Source organism: Colletotrichum chrysophilum (genome assembly GCF_026319265.1).
Source record: "Colletotrichum chrysophilum strain AFK26 chromosome Unknown scaffold_154, whole genome shotgun sequence".
NCBI classification, from domain to species: Eukaryota; Fungi; Ascomycota; class Sordariomycetes; order Glomerellales; family Glomerellaceae; genus Colletotrichum; species Colletotrichum chrysophilum.
This window is the reverse complement of record NW_026517441.1, coordinates 21945-40972: the sequence shown is the minus strand read 5'-3', so window position 1 is coordinate 40972 and position 19028 is coordinate 21945. Positions and strand designations below refer to the sequence as shown.

Genomic DNA, 19028 nt, shown 5'->3' with positions numbered 1-19028 from the left:
GACGGAAGCACCTGTCTGCTTGTCGCAGCAATCATGAACAACGTCAAGCTCGCACGTCACCTCCTGAGTCGAGGAGCAGGTGTTGACGTTCCCGACAAGATGAGGCAGCTGACGCCTCTACACGTGGCTGCAGAACATGGAAGTGAAGAAATGGTCGAATTGCTATTAGAACACGGGGCATCGCCATACGCTCGCAGTGATTCGGGCACAACACCGTTTTACCGAGCTGCACGCGACGGATCCACGAAGATACTGAAACTGCTACGTGCCGCAGGCAGCGAGCTCGATGCAAAGACGTGGGACTTGTGGACTCCTTTGATGGAAGCTGTTGAAAATGGACATCGAGAGGCGGTAAGATTGCTCCTCTCTTGGGGTGCCGATGCTCGAAACATATCGAAATTTGGTACCACGCCCCTGGAACTAGCATCAAACGACCTGGCACCTCTGATTACCGAAGCCGGGGGTGGCCCAGGAGTGGATAGAAGTGACGAGCTCCAGGAAGAGATCGAGTCTCGTGGGGGAAATATCGACGCGTGGCGGCCGGCTAGAATCGGCTGATTAGATTGTTACAGGCGACAGAATGGGATTTGTTACAAGATGCTCAGCTGTTAAGGTTGCTTTTCGCAGTACGGAATACTCTAGAATGAGCGAACTAGAAGACGACAGAAGGTTCAATCAAGAACCACAGTGTAAACTTGGTATTCTGCAGCCTGAAATCACTCCACGCAGTGTTGTGAGTGACCCCGCTGATATCATACATGGAGAGACCAAGCACATTCGAAATGTGACGTCATCATCACGCGAACCCAGCACTCGTCTCATGTACTTAACAGGAAATTGAAATCCCCCTCAGGGAAATGATCGTGCGTAATTTACTGATTTCACTTGTTTTCAAATCCAAGCCAGTAACGACATATCCATCATGAACATTGACATCCCGGATCTGGTCAAGAAGGCAGTGCCGGAATCAGAAGGTCGCAACGCGCGCATCGTCTCAGATAATTGGACCCGCTCTAATTACAGAGATGTCAACTTTCTATCATCGGGCTTTCCTCGCTCGCGGCCAAAGCTATACATAACTGCAGAGAGTGACGAGTTCGATGAGTTGACCTTAGCTGAATGGCGCGATGAGGGCTTCGAAGTCGAATATCTGCCCATGGGGGACCCGAAGAAGTATCGGGGCAAGCTACGATCTTTGAGTAAAAAGAAGATGGATCCATGCCAGACATTTGGTATCGTCGGTCAGTGAACCAGTATGGCGCGTATTATGAGATAAATATGCTGATGACGAGCAGCGTACGGTGATGCCGCTGCTGTGTGCCTGGAGCATTACCACGTTCTGGACAACAACCCGGAGTTCAAACTCGGGCTGCTGATCGCGTACTATCCGACGGCTATCCCAGACCCCCAAGGGCACTTCCCCAGCAGCATCTCGGCTCTCGTTCATCTTGCCGCAGATGAGGAGATTGGCATCACGAAGCGATCCCAGATGGTTGGGATTCAAGGGAAGAGGCGAACAACGCGGAAGAAAGTGGAAAGCGGCATCGGCACAGGAGGAACCTTGAAACTTGCCTACCCAACCTACACTTACGACGCTGCGCCTGGTTTCGCCGAGCATGACCTTGACGACTTTGACAAAATCTGTGCCGAGCTGGCGTGGAGCCGAAGCTTGACCGCGGCAAGAAAAGCTTTTAACACCTACGCGGATTTGGAGCTCGTGTTGGAGGAGAACGTACAGGGTCAGTATCCGAGAGAGATGGAGGCAGCGGGCCAAGCTGACTTGTGCAGGTAAATTCTTCACCCGAAACCTGAACCAAACGCTTTCATCGTACACGACACACAAGAGCCCACACGTCACTCATATCCCGACTTTGACGGGAGGAATCGGGTCATCAGAGCTCGAACGCTTCTACTCTCAGTTTTTCAGCAATCCTCCATCAATGAGACTGACATTGATTTCCCGCACCATTGGGGCTGATCGAGTCGTCGACGAGGTTCATGTCCGCTTCAAGCACACCGAGGAGATGCCTTGGATCTTACCCGGTGTCCCTGCTACGAACAAAAGGGTCGAGGTCCTCGTGGTCAGCATCGTGGGATTGAGGGGAGGCAAGCTTTACCACGAGCATGTGTACTGGGACCAGGCTAGTGTTCTGGTGCAAGTTGGCTTATTAGATCCGAATCTAGTACCCGAAGAAGCGCGCAAGAACGGAGTGCAAAGGCTGCCCGTTGTCGGGAGAGATGCGGCAAGACGGGTTCTGAAGGGTTGGGACCCTGAAGAGGAGGGAGAAGCTGATAACGAGCTGATACCTGGTTGGGATGAGGGCGGATCCGGGGACGAGAAGGATGAGGGGAGGACGGCCGAGGAGAGTGGACAACTAAAGAATGGCGACCCATCTAAGAGCAGCGAACAGCCAAAAGACAGCGAACAGCCAAAGGATACCCAATAACCAAATGACACTCAACAGCCTGAGGACAGCCAAAAGCCGAAGGGTGGCGAGAAACCAAAAGGCAGGAAGAAGCCAAAGGGCGTCGGGCAACCCAAGGACGTTGAACAGTCTAAGGATAACGCAGGGTCGAAGCATAGTGAAGAACCAAAGAATATCGGACAACCCAAGGACGCTGAAGGACTCAAGGATGTTGGACAGCCGAAGGAAAGCGAAAAGTCCACGGACATTGAAGGACCCAATGACACCGAAGGACCCAAGGATGCCGAAGGATCCAAGGCTGACCTCGGCGAAAGAAGTCTGCCGCAACGAGAAAAGCCTTCCACAACAGATACTACCAGCGCGTGATACTGGATAGCAGAAAAGGGACGATGGATAATGGCAGTTCATGAACATTTGATCTGAATGAAAATTAAATGGAATGCAGACAGCGGCCGAGGAAGTCTCCAGATTGTTATCTTTTTCTCAGTCTCATGAAAATAATCAAAATCCTATTTGGCCTGTGTCAGGCAATATCACCAGAACGTTCTCGAGAGGCAATGAATTTGACATTATCTACTAGTTGAAACATTTGAACGTTTATACATGCGCTGAAAGTTGGACATACTATTTAAGCAAAGAAACGTTAGGTGGATAGAGGAGCATCCCAACTCGCGATAAAATGCCATCATTAAACACTGAACTCATTCCTCAGCCACTCCTCGACCCTTGAGTCTGTATCTGAGTAGATCTTTGTCTTGGATGAATGCCCATGCTTTCGGTCCCAGACAAAGGTGGTGTCGCCAGATCGAAGATTCGGAAGTCGCATCTCAATCTTCTTCGAATCCACATCGATGATTGCCGGAATCGAGAATCCTGCCAGCTTAGCAGCAGCGACGTCAAAGTCTTCAGAGTCAGACGTAGCGTCGGACATGGAAGCGTCGCTAGACTGGACATCATTCGCGGCTACATTGACTGGATATCGAGGCGTGTAGTCGTACGCAGGTTGCATGGGAGGATTTACGACGGGGCGGTAGTAGAAGGATGGCGGCTCTGCCGTCAATTGTGGATAGGCGTATGTTTGCAAAGGCGTAGATGTGGCATATTCCCACTGCATTTGACCTGAAAGTCCTCTGTTAGCTGGTGCCATAAACACGGCATGTAAATAAGACACACCTGTTGCTGTTACGCGATTTCTGAAGTAAAACCCCCTTTCTTCACTATCAAGAGTCCAGGCAGACCACGGGCCCGCAACTGGGGCAACGTACGGCGTTGCTGCTGGTGCGGCAGGTTTGGGATTTGCGGGCGGCGGAGGAGGCTTTGAAGGAGTATCTTCTTGAGCCTTTTTAATTGCATGCTTTCGATGATGGCTGTGACGTGGCGCCATATTTGCTCAAAGGCAGTGGCAGGCACTGAAGTCTGATCCGGTTAGAGATTGAGGTCGTTCAATTGAGGTCTCTGCTATGAAAGGAAATGGGGCAAGGAGGGCTAAGGTTCTTTTAAACGCTCACAAATGCAGCGGATCGCGGGGATTAAGTCATTAAATACTGAACACGCTACCACTGCCCGCGTCATTATGCCTTGGTTGGGGGCCGAAGAATTGGAAAATGTCACTTTGGAATTGACATGCATGAGACCCCTTCGTTGGCCACGGAGGGTCGCGTTATTGAACGGTAAGGCAGCCATGCCCGAACCATGGGCAGCAATCAACACTGCCTTGCTAGACCAGACCGACGCTGCCATTGGCAAATCACGCTAGTTTGTCTCGGACCCTGTATTGATCTCAACAATTCCAGACTTCTCATGTGGGTGTGGCTAGCAAAACGCGAACAGGAAGTTGCACATTGGGGTAGGCATCGCAGGCACTGCCTGCCTGATCGTGCATGGCTGGTGTGTTGGAATCATGTTTCATTCGCACCAGCCATTCCGAGTCATTCCAGCCTAAATAGAAATCGTCATATGACCGGAAGTGATAGATGGCACAACACCGGGCCGAGTCGGATGCTGTGCTTATGGGGATTTATAGTTATTGCGGCCTGCAGTTGGGCGTGATCTAGAGCCTTACACCGAGGTAAGCCGGACCCTCGAACCAATGGGGCTTATGCTTACCCGATGGCGGACTACAGACGCCTGGCTGCCCAATTCTGCATGCACACAGTCGTCTGACATGACTGCATAAAGGGCGTATCTTTGGGTCATCGGTTACTACACCCGCGAGTTGTCTGTAGAGTTGTGTCGCACCCATAATTATGCATTTTACATCAGATCTGGGCTTCCCAGGCACCGAGGGTCGTCGATCGCCGCAAGCCGCATCGAAAGTTGAGCACGTGTTCGGAGGTCGGCGCAGTTTCCGGGCATGTCATCATTGAGCAGCGCAGACTTGTTCGGGGTGAAGTTTGGAACCTTATGAACGCTTGGTAGAACGTCTGGTCATGATTTATCACAAAGGGCTTTTTGGACGGAGAACCAATACGAGACCATGTGTCGATAAATCGACCTTCAGGGACTCAAATTAGTCTTGAAAGATCACTGAAGTGTAAGCTAGGCGACGAGCGGGTGTTGTCTTTGAATCGTCTTGTAGAAGGAGCTGATAGGACAACATTGTAGTTAGAGCGAAGAGTCCCGCTTTTCCCTGTCGCTACAATGGCAACTTCTTCTACGAGGTGGAACTGGCAACTGACAGGTAGGTTAAGTCAAATTACCGCTGTTGAGTTAGTGTCTTACTTGTTAATTGTTATATTAGAGTGTTGCTTGCGGTTGTAATTGGCACAGAGTGTGATGGTGAGAACTTCATTTAATGCGACCGGAGGGAGTGCATGAGAATGCGAATAAACGGCAGTGGGAATAGCATCAAACGAGCGGGAGCGAGTGTGGACGGAGTGCAGGATGCACGGAGACGCGGTGAACGAAGTGAACCGGAGCGCGACGAAGGAGCGCAAGACATCCCTATTGGTGACGGAGTCACCTCGATGGCTTTGCCCATCGACATATAATTTGTATAATAGGGATGTCCCAAGGTCCCAAATCATGTGACCTGGGCCGTCGACAGACGAGCGCGCACGAACGAACGTGAGTGGCTGAGCGTAGCGAAGATGAACCGAGGTGTAGCGAGGTTATCCCGAACCAATAGAGCGGCGTAGCGAGTTTACGAGCGGAGACTGCTGTTATATCCAATCGGAGGTGAGAATCACCAGAGAGTGGTGCAGGTGACAGGGAGGAGGCACGACGGACTGCTTACCTGATGACGGGCACCGCAGCCGACCGGGGGAGGCGAGGAGGGACGCTAGAGCGGCCTTTGACTGCAGCGGAGCAAGACTGATCGAAACGGAGTAAGATGAACGACAAAGAATGGAGAAAGGAGACTGTTCTAATGGAATTAACAAAGAGGGCGGAGCCTTTGCTATCATTGCATAACCAAGAGGGTTATATCTAGAGATGCTCGCTGACTGGAGAGCGAGAGACAATTTACAACGGGAGTTGAGTACACTACTTACGGGACGCGGTATTGTATGGAATAGTGTGATCTAGGGATCGAAACCATGAGTACGGAGCAGTGCGACACGTTAGCGGGCGGAGACCCAAGAGCAGTTGCTGGTGAGTACTTAAGCTTGTAGCGTTTTGAATCGGAGTGATACTTACGCAGAGCGGGAGATAGACGCGGAGCGGCGTGCAGTATTGTCACTGTTGGACAATTTAGAGACGCTAGGTCGTCGTTGTTGGATTGAGGAAGGCACGGTGAGCCTGAGGTCAGATGGTACGGCGTACTTTGAGTACACTGAGGTGCACGATAGTGCCCTTCGAGTCTTGAGACGGTATTTCTTCGGAGTAGACACGGAGACGTGGAATTGTTTGATGGTGTACGAGGCCATGCTAGGTCATGCATCACTGTTGCTGGAAGGCAAGAGGCGCCGGAAACAGAGTGACGGGTTTAGAGTGCTGTCGCCCACGGTGCTTTATGACCGGGCAGATGACTTGTTTGGAAAACAGCTTGGGAAAAAGCGGATGACATATCGCAGCATGCGACAGTTTGTGCAGTACCTAGAAGACGACTGGTTGCAGCCAGGCACGTGGAAGAGGTGTGCTTCGTTGAAATACTGGATGGACGCGAGAGCAGAGTGGAAGAAAGAACAGGATGGGTTCCAGTGGACGGCAGTGATAGACGGTGAGAGTTTATGTGACTTCAGGTTGAGATTAACGCCCGGAGGGGTGCAGAAGCGTGTGCAGACCCAGGTGGAAAACATTAGTGGTTGAGTAGTACCTTAGTAGGGTCGTTGTGTATATAGGAGAGTATTGAGTAGTGCGTCAGCCTGAGTAGAATACTTGGTGATACGAGTAACTTTGATGGATTAGATGCTTTAGGCTTAAAAAGATTATGATAGTTCCGGTAATTAGGTATGGACGCAGTCCATGACACCGCAGCGAAGCGGAGGTAGTTCAATGCTTTTACAAGATTGAGATTGACAGTTGTAGTAGGTGACGGAGTATTGAAGGTGTTGTTTAGTGTCCCTCTAGAGTAGGGTGATAGTTGGATTTCAGTTGCAGATGGTGCTTTAGTCAGCCGGGAATGGCTTCGTTTCGGGCGAGTGGCCAGCGAGCCACCAGAGGTACTTACAACGTTTGACGCTGTAAATCCACGGAGTGGTGCGGTAGTAGGTATTCGGTAGACGTAATTGACAATTAACTGCGAGAGCAATAACATCAAGCATCGCAAGATGCGACAGCGACCGTGAGGGAGCAATCCGAGCGGGAGCGAGGATGGAAGACATCCCTATTTGGTGACGATAGTCACCTCGATGGCTTTGCCCATCGACATATAATTTGTATAATAGGGATGTCCCAAGGTCCCAAATCATGTGACCTGGGCCGTCGACAGACGAGCCGCGGGAACAGTGGGGCGCACGAACGAACGTGAGTGGACGAGGTTTACCGAGGATGACACGGAGCTTCAGCGAAGTTTACCCTTTAGTTCTAGCGCCGCGAGGAACGAGTGGGGCGGCTGTTAGTAAGTAGTGGAGGAGGGACGACGGAACGATTGGACAGGAGCAACGAGCGAAGCGAGGCAGTGAGTGGAGGCGGACGCGGGCGGGAGCCAATAGACTCTGCGATGGAAAGCAGGTCGCATGACAGGCCTGGGTGGCTGTCTACATAAGGACGAGAGTCCCCCGGTTGAGAAAACCAGTTGGTGCGGGCACCTTGAATACAGCGGTTACGCGCAGTGGAACGAACACACACAGCACACTTGGAGCCAGAGCGACAGGATGGCCAGCACGCCCGATCAGCGATCGCACTTGTACAGGCAGGCGTTTTACGTCTCGTACCGACCGGAGGAGGGAGAATCACTGGAAGATTTCACAGATGCCTTGAAGGCACGCTTTAGTGGGAATGTTGCTCTCTGGGGGAGCCAGTCATCACAGGATGATGAGAACAGGTTTACCTTCTTACTTGTGTTCAACAAGAAGGCGAGAGTCAGCACTGTCTGGAACCAGCGCCTTTGGGCGGCAGCGGGAGCACGAGGAGTTATCGACGATGTTAGGTGGCCCGAGAAGGGCACGACAGTAGATGGATTTATTCAACAGTGGGCGGCAGCCCTGCACAAGGCAGTCAGTAGGGGTGCACCCTCGGTAGGGTCACTACAAAGCTTGTAGAAAGCGCGTGTTCGATATAAGGATGAAGAGGCAGAACGCTCGTTCAAGAGAAGGAAACAGAGTGCACGGAGGAACGCAAACACGACACAGGAGTCTTTTTTAGGTGTAGGAACCACTGAGCACAGCGCGCCAGCACCAACGGATACAACTACACTGGTGGAAGTGCCCAGCACGAGACGGTTGGCACCCAAGAACAGCAGCTTCACGATAGACTGCAAACTGGACGTGTCGGTCACAGCAGGAACAGATGATCCTTTTTTAGACTTCGACTTTGGATTGGAAACGGAGTTCAATTACGCACAGGATGATGGTGGTAAGCAACCTTTGGACTTAGTGGTTAGTAGTGGATTATTGACACAGAGTCTAGTTACAGTGAACATGAACACGGTCGGCGACGCCTTTGGCTTCAGCAGCTTCAGCACAGTAGCCTGGAACAGCACATGTCCCAATAGTACATCAATGGAGTTTGAGATTGGATTTGATACAGGACTGAAATACGCAATGGAGCTGTTAAACAGAGCATGAAGAACAGATTTATGTAGATTAAGTGACTTGGATTGTACTTCTAGATGGAACAAACATGATTGAATACAGTGACTTTGATGAGAACAATAGAGTAGATGGAGTTAGTTTTACTTAGATGGATTGAATTACCTTAGATGGTCAGAGTTCTGGAAAGTAGGTACGGACGGAGTCCGTGACACCAAAGCGAAGCGGAGGTGTTCAAAGCTGGGCTAGATGTGGATTGACTAAGCATGGTGATGGCTTCATTTCGGGTGAGCGGCCAGCGAGCAGCAGGAGGTACTTACGGCGTTCGACGCCATACACCCACGGAGGTGGATGCACAAGTGCACTCGGTGCAAATAAACGGGAGTTAACTACTAGACGGAGACGGTAAAGCATCGAGAGATGCGTAAAGTGAGCGCAGCGAACAATCCGAGCGGGAGCGAGGATGGAAGACATCCCTATTTGGTGACGATAGTCACCTCGATGGCTTTGCCCATCGACATATAATTTGTATAATAGGGATGTCCCAAGGTCCCAAATCATGTGACCTCGTGGTCCCACGGGGGAACGATTGTGGAGCACGAACGCTAGTGAGTCAGCCGAGTTTACACGAGGATGAGCCGAGTGCACACGAGGTTTACCCGAGCGAGCGCTAGCGAGGAGGGGTCCCTTAGATAAGCCAGTGGACCGAGCGCGCGAGGGAACTGGACACCTTTAGAAGTGGACGGAGGGACGAGGGGAACGTGTCGGCGGACAGAGCTTGCGAAGGGAGCAGTGTCATCGTCGAGCAGGCGAGAGGATGGGGGAACGGAGTGACGGCAGAGCCAACAGAGCCCTGGGGGGCGGGAAGGAGCGGGAGCGGCGGTCGATTGGTGGAGACCGGAATAGGCAAGTGGAGACGGCGACCGCACGGGAGCGCAGCAGAGACTGATTGGACAGGCGAGCCGGGAGGGGCGAGCTAATGCAGCAGGGGCGACCGCACAGTGGAGATATGGCCGCAACGTCAGGCCTTTAAAGCATAGAATGCGATAGAACAGCAAGAGCTGTTACCTAGAGGTAGCAAGTTTACATTTTACACTTCGTTGACAATTCGACTTGGGGGAGAATTCCTTTTACTTTCAATACTTGGGTTATTGAGTTGTCTTTGGACAATTACGGATTGAATCCAGCAGGCAGGCGTCGGAAACAGAACTAGTATGTGATTGTATCACGCGATGGATCGACGGGAGGAGCAGCAACTTATTGGATGGTGACAGCCAACGATTGATCGGCCTCGAAGACATGGCCAGCAGTTCGAACACGCCAACGGACGCCAGGGATCAGGGGAACACGGGAGATGCCCCCGCACCACCTCTACAACAGGCAGTAGAGCAGACTGAGACAGCGAAGCGGTTTCCTACACCGGAGGGTTGCCTTTGCAAGGTCAATGAGAAGGATGATGGAGACTTCTTTTGGTACTACAAGACGGAATGTCCGGTGGACTTCCGCATCCATCCCACATACAGGCCACACTTGGGAGTAGTTCGCAACCTGGGACAAGGTTTTGGTGGAATTACAGGTAAAGGGATGATACAGATTGATGATGGCCGAGTAAGTGTATGCACGCTAGGAATAGTTGAGATAGAGACTGACCGAGAGACAGATGAGACACGCGCCGAACGTGAGGAGGTAGGCAGCAGAAGAACTGCAAGACGGGTGCAGAATATACAGAGATCAAGAGGTAGATAGATTCAGAGATGGGCGTAACCAGATGACTTGGAAAACCAGGATGACGTGATTGAAAAGGATAACACGTAGTTTTGGTGATAGATACAGCCAGCATAGGTAGAGACACGCAGGTAGCAGATAAGAAGATAGGAGTGAGATGGAGTGAGAGTACTCTTAGGTTGACTAGATTGTGTAAAGAGTGACTATGAAACCTTAGAAAGATTGAGATGATTCCGGATCATGGGATACAGGGCGTAGCCCTGTGACACCGCAGCGTAGCGGAGGTAGTTCAATGCTTACATGGATTGAGATAGTGATCTACTGCTTCAGAAATAGTTGAGTTGGATTGTGTTTACTTCAGGGATTGATGTTCATGGAGATGGTTACTTAGGATTACGTTTGGATAGTTGTGGTGATAACTTCACTCGGGAGAGTGCTGCACAGGATGCAAGCGGAACGGAGTGACGCGACTAATTAATTCATCGGAGATGACTGGATTGACAATGAAATGGACGGAGACATGCGTGAGCGGGAGCGAACGCCACACTTCGAGCGGAGCGAGGAGTGGAAGACATCCCTATTGTGGCGAGGAGCTTGCGACTGAGCCACCGATGGGTGCTCCCATCGACTTATAATTTGTATAATAGGGATGTCCCAAGGTCCCAAACCACGTGACAACGAGGGACCAGACGAGGTTACGTGTCGACGATTAAAAAGGAAGCAGCACTTCTGAAGTTCCATAACTCCGCTCAAAGGTTGAAACAAGGATCCTGAAATGACATCTACATGAGTAGGTAGTCAATTTAGGATTTCAACGACGAGGCGTTTGCGAGGGACCTAACGTAGCTTAGACTATGCTTCTCTCTGAAAAGAGTGTGTCTGGGTTAGAATCTCCCTGGCATGGTGGGCTGTCTCCGAGATCGCTCCGGCGTTCCGAATCTGGTCTCCGACGGCTATCGCCATCCCCATGTATTCCCTCCGGCACATGCCTTCGTTTTATGCCTGACAGGCAGCCACGCATATTTTGAAGCAAATCGAGATGAACCCCGCGGTCGAAAAATCATGAGCTGGACGTTGTTGTCATTCCGTGCTATCTTTGCTGATTGCGGCTTATCGACACCCAAAACACTAAGAGTTGGCCCTTCCGCCTCCTCCACCCCCACCCCCATTTTCACACCGTACGCACTAATCCAGTGGCCATGAAGCCTCTTCCCCACCCCACGATAGGTGCAACTACTCGGCTCTGGGATGGCTTACAGTTCCTGGGCCATGGACTTAAAGAAATCTTCAGATCCCAAGACTTGGTGAACAGACAGGATGAACGCTGCGAATCCATAATTCTTGTTCCAATCACGAGCCCAGCATCTGCAACGGCCTACAGAGCCTCCAAAACCTTACCCACTTATTCCAACTTCAACCTTCAACATGTGGCGCTACCTAGGGTTCTCATCAGGGACGGAAAACGCCAAGCCTGAACCTTCCCGAAGCCTCCCAGCTTCTTGGTACCGATCTCCTGAACTGCACCAACTTGAGCGACGAGCCATCATCTCCAAAAATTGGATCTTAGTCACGCATTCCCTGCGATTCAAGCAAGCCGGCGACTATGTGTCTTTCAACTACGCCGACTTCCCCTTCTTTCTCATCCAAGACCGAGAAGGCAACATCAACGGCTTCCACAATGTTTGCCGACACCGTGCATACCCTGTCATTGAAAACAAGACCGGGAAAGCTAGCATCTTGAGCTGCAAATATCACGGCTGGTCGTATGGGTTCAAAGGCAATCTTGCCAAAGCCCTACGCTTTGACACAGTGAGAGGGTTCGACAAGAATCAGCATGGCCTTCTACCCATACACGTTCGGATTGATCCTGCCGGATTCATCTGGGTGAATCTTCAAGCAGGGGAGCCTGATGTGAAGTGGGAGGACGAATTTGGTGGTGTATACCAGAAGCCGAGGATGCAGAACTTCGACTTTGCGGGTGGCTACAACTACGACCATGTATGGGAAATGGAACTCGACGCAAACTGGAAGACGGTGATCGAGAACTACAACGAATGTTACCACTGTCCAACATCACACCCCCTGATTGCCGGCGTCTCAGACCTGACGAAGTACAAAGTCGAGCCCAGCGGGGGCTGTTTGGAGCATGAAATCATCAACAAAAAGGCGCAAGAGGAAGAAGACGAGTTCAGGAGATCCATCACCTTCTTCTTCCCTTCGACATCTGTAACGATCACGTAAGTTTACTTCCCGGACTTTGATTGCATGAGAATTCATATTGACGTTGGCCGTAGTTCGAACTTTTTCTACATCCAACGAATGATTCCCGTCAGCGCCACAAAGACAAGGATCGAGAATGAAGTCTACCGGCACCATAACGCTGGCGACGAGGAGTTTGCTGCTATCAACGCTTTCTACAAGCAGGTGCTGGAAGAAGATAAGCAACTCTGCATTGGAGCTCAGGAAAACCTCAGCGCAGGGGTGTTCATCAACGGCGAGCTACACCCCGAAAAGGAGAAGGTATGTCGATGTTTACCTTTCTGAGTCTGCGTGGTCTTCTAACATGAGTACAGGGCCCGATTCACTTTCAGAACACCTTGCGAGAAGAGGTCATGGCGCACCGAAAAAAGGAGTTGGACCAAGGAGGTAGAGAAATCTGGCCGGCAACGCCGAAGTTGTTCGGGGAGATGAACACGAACAAGTTGAGTGAAGAAGAGACTTTCTGTTCTGAGCTTGAGAAGGCAGCTTGCGGGGCAAGGCAGGAACTGGCTTGGTGATGGAGGTGGTGGGTCGTGAGCATCATGTAATCACTACGGTATTAGACGATAGCAACCAGCGTTGGAATTCCTCAAATTTGTACAATCGTAGATTGATCCTATTTATCAAACTATCTATGGGAAGTCTTCTTGTGTTTTGAATTCCGAATAGGGGAATCTTGGAAATGAACTTTCTCCCTTGATGATTTAGTCGTCGTCTTGATTGTACCAAACATTGAAGGTCAGGTTGTGATGGCATCTCCAGGATATCGCGAATGTGCCGACAGCCGAATCGACAGCCGACTCTTGTCCGGCCGCCGACCATGCCCTCTCGGCAAGTGACAATCCTTCGCCTTTGATATCGAAATTTACGTGGATGTCACTAACATGCGAGACATGTGGCTTGTGAGCTATTTTGGGTTGCATATGCCGTTGTTATCTTGGGCCGCATCTTATCGTTCTCCGGCGTGAGGGGAAAGTGGGTGCCAGGGGGTGACACGGGAGGACCGACAACGGAAGTGAATCCATGCACAACATCGGCCACCCTACGCCACTTATCGTCCCCGCCATTCTGTTGACACATACTTTCCATGTGTCGTTTTCATGAGCGGCAAGTGACGCTATGCTAGTGTCTAGGATGGGCGCTATCTATGAGCCACCCCACTCTTCGAGTCTTCAACATTGATGCTCACGCGAGGGCGAGCTTTGTTCGGAAAGCCGAATAGTCGCGTTGTAGAGCGAACGATGATGGATGCACGAAGATGATGAAGAGTCTCATCTGACATCTCGAACTATATTTTCCGACGTTCATGGCATGGAAGATATGAAATTACTTTGAAAAGACAGACTCAAGCTGAAGAATCTGAAGACACACCACCTACAGCACTAGCTGAATATTTTTCGCAATACCACACCAGCCTTATTCAAGAGTCTATCTCACTGGAACACATCATGGCGCCTCTCGAGATTCCCATCATCGACTTCTCAGGTGAGTTCACCCTGCAGCGCAAGCCTACACATCTAGTGAGCATGTCTTCTTACAACACCGGTTTCTTCATGCAGCATTCTACTCGGAAGATCCAGCCGAGAAGCAGAAGGTTGTGGACCAGGTCCGCGACAGCTGTCTTTACAATGGCTTCTTCCAAATCATTGGCCACTCCGTGCCCCTGCAACAGCAGAAGGCCGTGATGGAGAACGCTAAGAAGCTTTTCTCGCTTCCCCTCGAGGAAAAGCAAAAGGTCGCCAAGGAGAACAACAGCTGGAACCGCGGCTACGAGATGCTGAGATCGCAGATCCTCGAAGAGGGCACGCAGCCCGAGTTGAAGGAGGGATTCTACATCGGTGCTGAGATCCCCGAGGACCACCCCTATTTCGTCAACAAGAAGCTCAACAGCGGGCCCAACCAGTGGCCCGAGGGTCTCGGAAGCGAGCTCGAGACCTTCAGATCCGCATCCATGGAGTACTACTCGTCAGCTCTGTCTCTGGCCTCCGATCTGATGAGAGTACTTGCTCTGTCGCTCGATCTCGAGGAGAGTTACTTCAGCAAGTTCATGGACGGTGCGGTCGCCACAATGAGAATGCTCCACTACCCATCGCAGCCTGCAGATGCGGACGAGAAGCTCACTCGTGGTATTGGAGCCCACACGGATTTCGGTGCCATCACCATGCTCCTTCAGGACAAGGTCGATGGTCTCCAGGTCTGGGACCAGAAGAATGAGACATGGATCGATGTAAGTGCCAGCATGTCCCACGCCACTTTTGCTTCAGTTATTAATCAACCCCAGGTCCCACCTACGGAGGGCGCGTTTGTCGTCAACCTGGGCAACCTCATGGCCCGATGGACCAACGAGAAGTACAAGAGCAACATCCACCGGGTCATCAACAAGTCTGGCCAGGAGCGCTACTCTATCCCTGTCTTCGTTTCCGGAAACCCGGATTACCTGGTCGAGTGCATCCCCACCTGCAAGTCCGCCACCCAGCCAGCCAAGTTCGGCCCTGTCACTGTCGAGCAAGCAGTGTCGGCAGCCTACGCGGAATCATATGGAAGGGCCCAGTTGTACAAGCAGGGTTTGGAGAAGGCCTTGGCTGAGAAGCAGAAGCTTCTGTCACAGCAGCAGGCACAGCCGCCTCAAATTGCTGTGGCGTAACAACTGTATTCAATATCTGTAGCAATTTCATGAGTCTTCTATCATAAAATGCCTTGAGCCACTCATTCGAAGCTGTCCATTGTGATGTTTGCAGGCCGTGGAGGGGAATCCCTGTTTCAGACTCCCATTCTTCGGGTGCGCGGTCCCCCACTCTTGTTAGGTCGTGCGGGCGCCCCATGATATCAATGGTACGACCCGATAGTACGGAACTCGTCATGTACGGCCTTCATGCAGCTGTAAGGATGTATACCCCAGACTACTGATTGCATGTGTCCGAAAGGCTTGCGATAGCGCCGTTTATCTCATATCTCCTGGCTTGGCGTGCTCAGTGCACCACAGGATACCCAGCACGAGGCGCCGCACTCTAGTCTGGGATTACACCAACCAACTTGCACTTGGAACTTGACTGATATATATGTAAACATGGATATGCATGACTCTCACCTATGAGGCTCAAGGTCCCTGCAAACCTAATTCTCAAGTCATTCAGAATGAAGTCCACCACAGATGTTCGGACCGACAAGCCATCCGATGGTTCTCAGCAGGGGGATCATGCATATGGGTCACAAGTTGTCATTGATGCTGCTGTAGAGAAGTCATACGGTATGTCTCATTGTCAATAATCTGTGCTAATATGTACGACTTTACTTACGATGTATGCACCGCAGTTCGGAAGATGGACTACTGGCTCTTGCCTTTCATGAGCATCATGTACTTCTTCAATGCGGTCGACCGGGTGAGTAATTTCATGTGATTTAGTATTAGCTACAAATTCTCTGACTCCATTTGATTAGAGTAATCTTGGCAATGCCGAAACGGATGGCATGAGCAAAGACCTGGGCTTCGTGGGAGAGCAGTACTCTCTTCTTATCCTGCTCTTCTACATCCCAAATGGTCTTTGTGATCTTCCTCTCAATCTTTTGACCAAAAGATTCTCTGGACGCATCATATTGCCGGCTCTAATGGTAGGGTGGGGTGCGATGGCGCTTTTACAAGCAGCTTGCAAGAACTTTGGCGGCATGTTAGCCATTCGCCTTATCTTGGGGTAAGCTTCAGACTCACCAATCGCTCATCTGCAATGCTAACCCCGAAAAGGGCCTTTGAGGCAGGTTTCTTTGCCGGTGCCGTTTTCTATTTGACTCTCTTCTACACCCGTGGTGAACTGGGCTTCCGCATTGCCATCTTCTTCGGAAGTGCCCTCTTAGCGTCTGCGTTCTCTGGATTGATCTCGTTTGGAGTCTTTCGCATTCAAGACCCACACGTTCACGGGTGGATGTGGCTCTTCATCATCGAAGGTGAGATAATTCGAACAGGGTTATATGTGAAGGAAATTTCTAACTTTGACCTAGGCGCTTTGACAGTTTTATTCGGCATCGTCGCTTTCTGGTGGCTTCCAGCCAACGCCCAAACAGCTTGGTTCTTGGACGATGCTGAGAGAGAAGTCGCAAGTTTGAGGTCTCTTCGTGATGGCACTCGGGAAGTTGAAGAGAAATTCAGCCTCAAGGAGTCTTTTCGCACCTGGAGTGATTGGAAGTTCCCCATTTGGTGCATCATCAGCTTGACCTACCCTGTTGCATTTGCAACAACAGCCAACTTCCTCCCTCTTATCATCCGGCGCCTGGGCTACAACACCGTCACTACAAACCTCCTTACGGTACCTCCCAATGTGGTAGGCTTCTTGGTGCTATTGGCAGTCACGTACTCATCCGATCGCAACCGAGAGAGAACCTTTCACATCATTGCGAGCTTGACCCTGAGCTTAATAGGTCTCATCTTGCTAGCGGCGATCGATGCACAGGCTCACGTTGGCGTGGCGTACTTTGCGTGCTTCCTGCTAGCTGGTGGGGCTTATATCCCGAGTTCTCTGGTGCATAGTTGGCATAACAACAATAACCTCAGTGAGAACTCCCGGGCTGCGACGACAGGCCTTCTCGTTGGTCTCGGTAATTTAGGAGGCATTCTGTCAGCAGCAACATTCCGCACCACCTATGCGCCTCGTTATGCGCCAACATTGATTGCCACTGCCGGTTGCAATGTTGTGTGCATCTTCTTCGTGTTGTGTCTCGGCATGTGGATGAGACGAGAGAATGCGAGGAAGAACAAGGAGCAGGGTATGACTTTGACGGCCCAGGATGTGGAGACTCGTGACTTGAGGGATGGCGAGAAAGACCCGAGATGGAGATTCTTCATTTGAGTTAGACTCGAATCAACAACTGGCCTGCATAAATAGAATTTGTGAAGGGCACTTTAGATAGAAGTAAAGGACAAGGGGTTCCACACGTGAGGGCGAGACTGGGCTTTGGGGTTGTAGTGAGAAGTTTGAACGTTGTTCACTTCATTTGACACTAGAAGAAATGGTACGCTGACATAAAGTCATATTCTCCAAGAGGTTCAAAAGTATTTAAACATGCTCAATCATTGACGTATTCATAATAGCATAAATCTAACTCAACTATCGCTACCACTTCGTTACACCACCATCCACCAGAATATCACTGCCCTGGCAGTATCTAAAAAGCTGTTAGCGTGCCTTCATTCTCACTTGTACCCTCTGGGAAGATGTCAACTTACCTACTAGCATCACTGGCCAAGAAGACGCATGCGCCTTTGATGTCGTCTGGCTCAGCAACGCGACCATTCATGATTTCGTCCTTCCAACTCTCCAAAAGGTGTGGGAAGGGTGCCGTCATCTCAGTCCTTACGTATCCAGGGCTGATGGAGTTCACACGGATGCCGTACTTGTTGAGCTCCGCAGCAATGGGTGCAACCATCGCTCTGACAGCGCCTTTGGTGCCACAGTAAGCTGTCGATCTCTGTGACCGGATCGCCATGTGAGACGCGATACTAGCGACAAATATGATACTGCCACACTTGGTGCCATTCGCGATCATGGCCTTGGCAGCAAGCTTAGCCGAGAAGTAGAGACCCTTGACGTTGACTCCGTGTAGCCTGTCAAAATCCTCTTCGGTGGTGTCAAGGAACTCCACATTCTTGTTGACGCCAGCACATGCGACAAAGATGTCGAGCTTGCCGTCGAAGTCGGCAGCGACGGCAGCGAATCCCTTCTCCAGACTTGAAATATCTGTGACATCAACGACGTATGCCTTTGCCTTGATACCATTGGCAGAGGACAGCTGCTCAAACGCAGTAGGGTCCGGGTTGATCACGTCGAAGATGGCAACGTCCGCACCCGCCTCTGCAAGGCCTTGAGCAAAGGCCAAGCCACAGCCCCTACCGGCGCCGGTGACGACGGCGACGCGACCCTTCAACGAGAACTGAGTAGGTTAGCTTCCTGTCGTGGCATAGGTCTATCCACACTCAGCAAGGGTGGCCGCACGAACCTTTGACATGATGTTTTACGTCTTATGAGACTTGGTTAGGTTTGATGGGAGGCAACGAGGTATCTCGATGGTGCAACTGCTTCACGGATCGTTCGAGATGCAAACACCTGTTGAGAATCTAGACAAGGGACAGCAGGGTGATTGCCAATGTTGTGCACGATGTACACAGACGCTATCAGCAGAATTACTTAACATCATGACATTGTGGGCCTGTTTCGAATCTCCTTAGAAGCGGACATCACCTCCATCCCACCTACGCCATATTTCTGCAACTAGCCCATTGCACTCAATCCATACCTTTGGTGCCAACACAGCTGTGCGCTACCCATTTTCATGCCCTATGCAGTCATGAATTTGTTCCCCGACATCCACGCACCCCAACTCTCTATGAAAGTGGAAGGATAGTTCGACAGTGGAAGATGATAACCGACTAGATTCAGCCATGGATAGCGGCCCGCGGACAAGTAGCGACTGTGAAGCCTATCGCGGGGTGAGTGGGGAG

At 51.0% G+C, this 19028-nt stretch overlaps 5 protein-coding genes across 5 annotated transcripts; 3 read left to right on the top strand and 2 right to left on the bottom strand.

Annotated features, from left to right (window-relative positions):
- Positions 1-922: 922 nt before the first annotated feature.
- On the top strand, positions 923-2447 carry COL26b_011868 (uncharacterized protein; the record flags this gene model as incomplete). The annotated part of the gene is made up of 3 exons (XM_053184521.1): positions 923-1241; positions 1296-1739; positions 1789-2447. 3 exons carry the CDS (start codon positions 923-925, stop codon positions 2445-2447), a joined length of 1422 nt encoding a protein of 473 aa, XP_053031529.1.
- Positions 2448-3114: 667 nt separating this feature from the next.
- On the bottom strand, positions 3115-3779 carry COL26b_011867 (uncharacterized protein; the record flags this gene model as incomplete). Its single annotated transcript, XM_053184520.1, has 2 exons — positions 3115-3545; positions 3692-3779. 2 exons carry the CDS (start codon positions 3777-3779, stop codon positions 3115-3117), a joined length of 519 nt encoding a protein of 172 aa, XP_053031528.1.
- Positions 3780-11707: 7928 nt separating this feature from the next.
- Positions 11708-15185, top strand: COL26b_011866 (uncharacterized protein; the record flags this gene model as incomplete). Its single annotated transcript, XM_053184519.1, has 6 exons — positions 11708-12519; positions 12577-12802; positions 12856-12928; positions 13922-14026; positions 14101-14768; positions 14823-15185. 6 exons carry the CDS (start codon positions 11708-11710, stop codon positions 15183-15185), a joined length of 2247 nt encoding a protein of 748 aa, XP_053031527.1.
- A 491-nt stretch (positions 15186-15676) lies between these two features.
- Positions 15677-17379, top strand: COL26b_011865 (uncharacterized protein; the record flags this gene model as incomplete). The annotated part of the gene is made up of 6 exons (XM_053184518.1): positions 15677-15788; positions 15854-15921; positions 15980-16230; positions 16281-16480; positions 16535-16633; positions 16952-17379. The coding sequence occupies 6 exons, from the start codon at positions 15677-15679 to the stop codon at positions 17377-17379; spliced, it is 1158 nt and encodes a 385-aa protein (XP_053031526.1).
- Positions 17380-17643: 264 nt separating this feature from the next.
- COL26b_011864 (uncharacterized protein) lies at positions 17644-18535 on the bottom strand (the record flags this gene model as incomplete). The annotated part of the gene is made up of 3 exons (XM_053184517.1): positions 17644-17695; positions 17757-18460; positions 18527-18535. The coding sequence occupies 3 exons, from the start codon at positions 18533-18535 to the stop codon at positions 17644-17646; spliced, it is 765 nt and encodes a 254-aa protein (XP_053031525.1).
- Positions 18536-19028: the final 493 nt, after the last annotated feature.